Source organism: Nothoprocta perdicaria, unplaced genomic scaffold (genome assembly GCF_003342845.1).
Source record: "Nothoprocta perdicaria isolate Ctin4 unplaced genomic scaffold, notPer1 scaffold_638, whole genome shotgun sequence".
Taxonomy (NCBI): Eukaryota; Metazoa; Chordata; class Aves; order Tinamiformes; family Tinamidae; genus Nothoprocta; species Nothoprocta perdicaria.
In genome coordinates this window covers 36,956-38,580 of record NW_020455908.1, presented here as the reverse complement: position 1 = coordinate 38,580, position 1,625 = coordinate 36,956, and the positions used below count along the sequence as shown (strand labels likewise).

At 65.7% G+C, this 1,625-nt stretch overlaps 1 protein-coding gene and 1 long non-coding RNA gene across 2 annotated transcripts in view; both read left to right on the top strand.

Moving 5' to 3' along the window:
• Positions 1 to 571: 571 nt before the first annotated feature.
• On the top strand, positions 572 to 1,130 carry LOC112956470. Its single transcript, XR_003251059.1, has 2 exons — positions 572 to 634; positions 876 to 1,130. It is a non-coding gene; the product is annotated as an uncharacterized LOC112956470 (long non-coding RNA).
• Positions 1,131 to 1,442: 312 nt separating this feature from the next.
• The window catches only part of PIN1 (peptidylprolyl cis/trans isomerase, NIMA-interacting 1), a 10,543-nt gene continuing 10,360 nt past the window's right edge, over positions 1,443 to 1,625 (top strand). Inside the window, exon 1 of the mRNA XM_026049990.1 lies at positions 1,443 to 1,500. Within this exon, the coding sequence (XP_025905775.1) occupies positions 1,443 to 1,500 (58 nt within the window). The remainder of the gene's footprint in view (positions 1,501 to 1,625) is intronic.

Here is a 1,625-nt window from a genome sequence, read left to right as displayed (position 1 = left end):
CACCGGGATGTGGATCCAGACCCTGGGACTGCCCAGGGGACCCCAGGATGTGGATCTAATCCCCAGGAGCATCAGGGAACCCCGGGATGTGGATCTAATCCCTGGGAGCACCAGGGAACACTGGGATGTGTATCTAATCCCTGGGAGCACCAGGGAACACTGGGATGTGGATCTAATCCCTGGGAGCACCAGGGAACACTGGGATGTGGATCTAATCCCTGGGAGCATCAGGGAACCCCGGGATGTGGATCTAATCCCTGGGAGCACCAGGAGGCACCGGGATGTGGATCTAATCCCTGGGAGCACTGAGGGACCCCGGGATGTGGATCTAATCCCTGGGAGCACCAGGAGGCACCGGGATGTGGATCTCATCCCTGGGAGCACCAGGAGACACCGGGATATGAATCCAGTGGCCGGGAAGGCAGCTGGGGGACCCTGGGATCTGGGTCCATCCCTGGAGAGCGCCGGGATGTGGAGCCGGCCCCGGGAGACCCCGGGATGTGGATCCATCCCCAGGGATCACTGGGGGACACCGGGACGCAGCTCCGTCCGGGAGCGGCTCCGGGAGCGCCGCTGACTCCGTGTCCCGTCCGCAGGTACACCATCTTCAAGGACCACGTCACGCTGGGAGACTGTATCCTTACCCGGGATCCCGCCGGAATTCCCTGGGAATCTCCCCAGGGAAGCTGAGGGCTCCGCTGCTTCCAGCACGGAAAACGGCGGCCCGAGCTCTGATTCCCGGCAGCAGCCTTGGCTCGGAGGCTCCGCTCCGGGCGCTTCRTTCGGTGCCGTTTGCCTAAACCAAAATGCTCCCAAATGAGCCCAAAAGCAGCGTGGGGCTCCATGCCCAGGATCTTCCTTGACTCGCGCTGCAGATGAGATCCACGACGGGATGAACCTGGAGCTCTACTACCAGTAGCCGCAGCGCCCATTCCCGGCCCCATTCCCGGCCCCATTCCCGACCTGTTCCCGCATCCCAAAACGATGCCGCTTCCCGTTTTTCCCGCTTGTGCACCCGGAAAGCCAGGAGCCCCGGCTGCACCAGCCCCCCTCGTGCCCCATGGTGGCTCCGCAGCCCCCGGGGTGTTTTTTTGCCCCTAATTTCTAATAAATCGGTCCCTTTACTCGGCTCTGCAGTAGCTCTATGGGAACGGTGGGGGCGTGCGCGTTCCGGTCTCTTTTGTGCCTCCGCGGCCGCCGTCCGCTCCGCTGTCACGTGCCCCCCCCGCACAGCACCGCAATCGCTTCCGGGACCAACGCCACACCGCACCAGGGCGGGAGCGGCGCGCGCTTCCGCCAATGGCCCTGCGCGCTGGCGCGCGGGGGCGTGGCGTGGCGTCGCGCTGGGCCAATAGAAGCGGAGCGGGGGCGGGGCCACCTTCCCCGCGGCGCCAATGGGGGGCCGGGCCGGGTGAGGCGGGTGCGGGAGCGGGTGAGGGAAGATGGCGGAGGAGGAGAAGCTGCCCGCGGGCTGGGAGAAGCGGATGAGCCGCAGCTCCGGTACGGGGGGGGGAGCTGCGTTTTGGGGGGATTTGAGGGGTTTTGGATGCACAGTCTGGCGGGGAGGGGCGCTGGGTTTTGGGGGGATTTGAGGGGTTTTGAGGGCCTAGCTTGGCGGTGGGGGG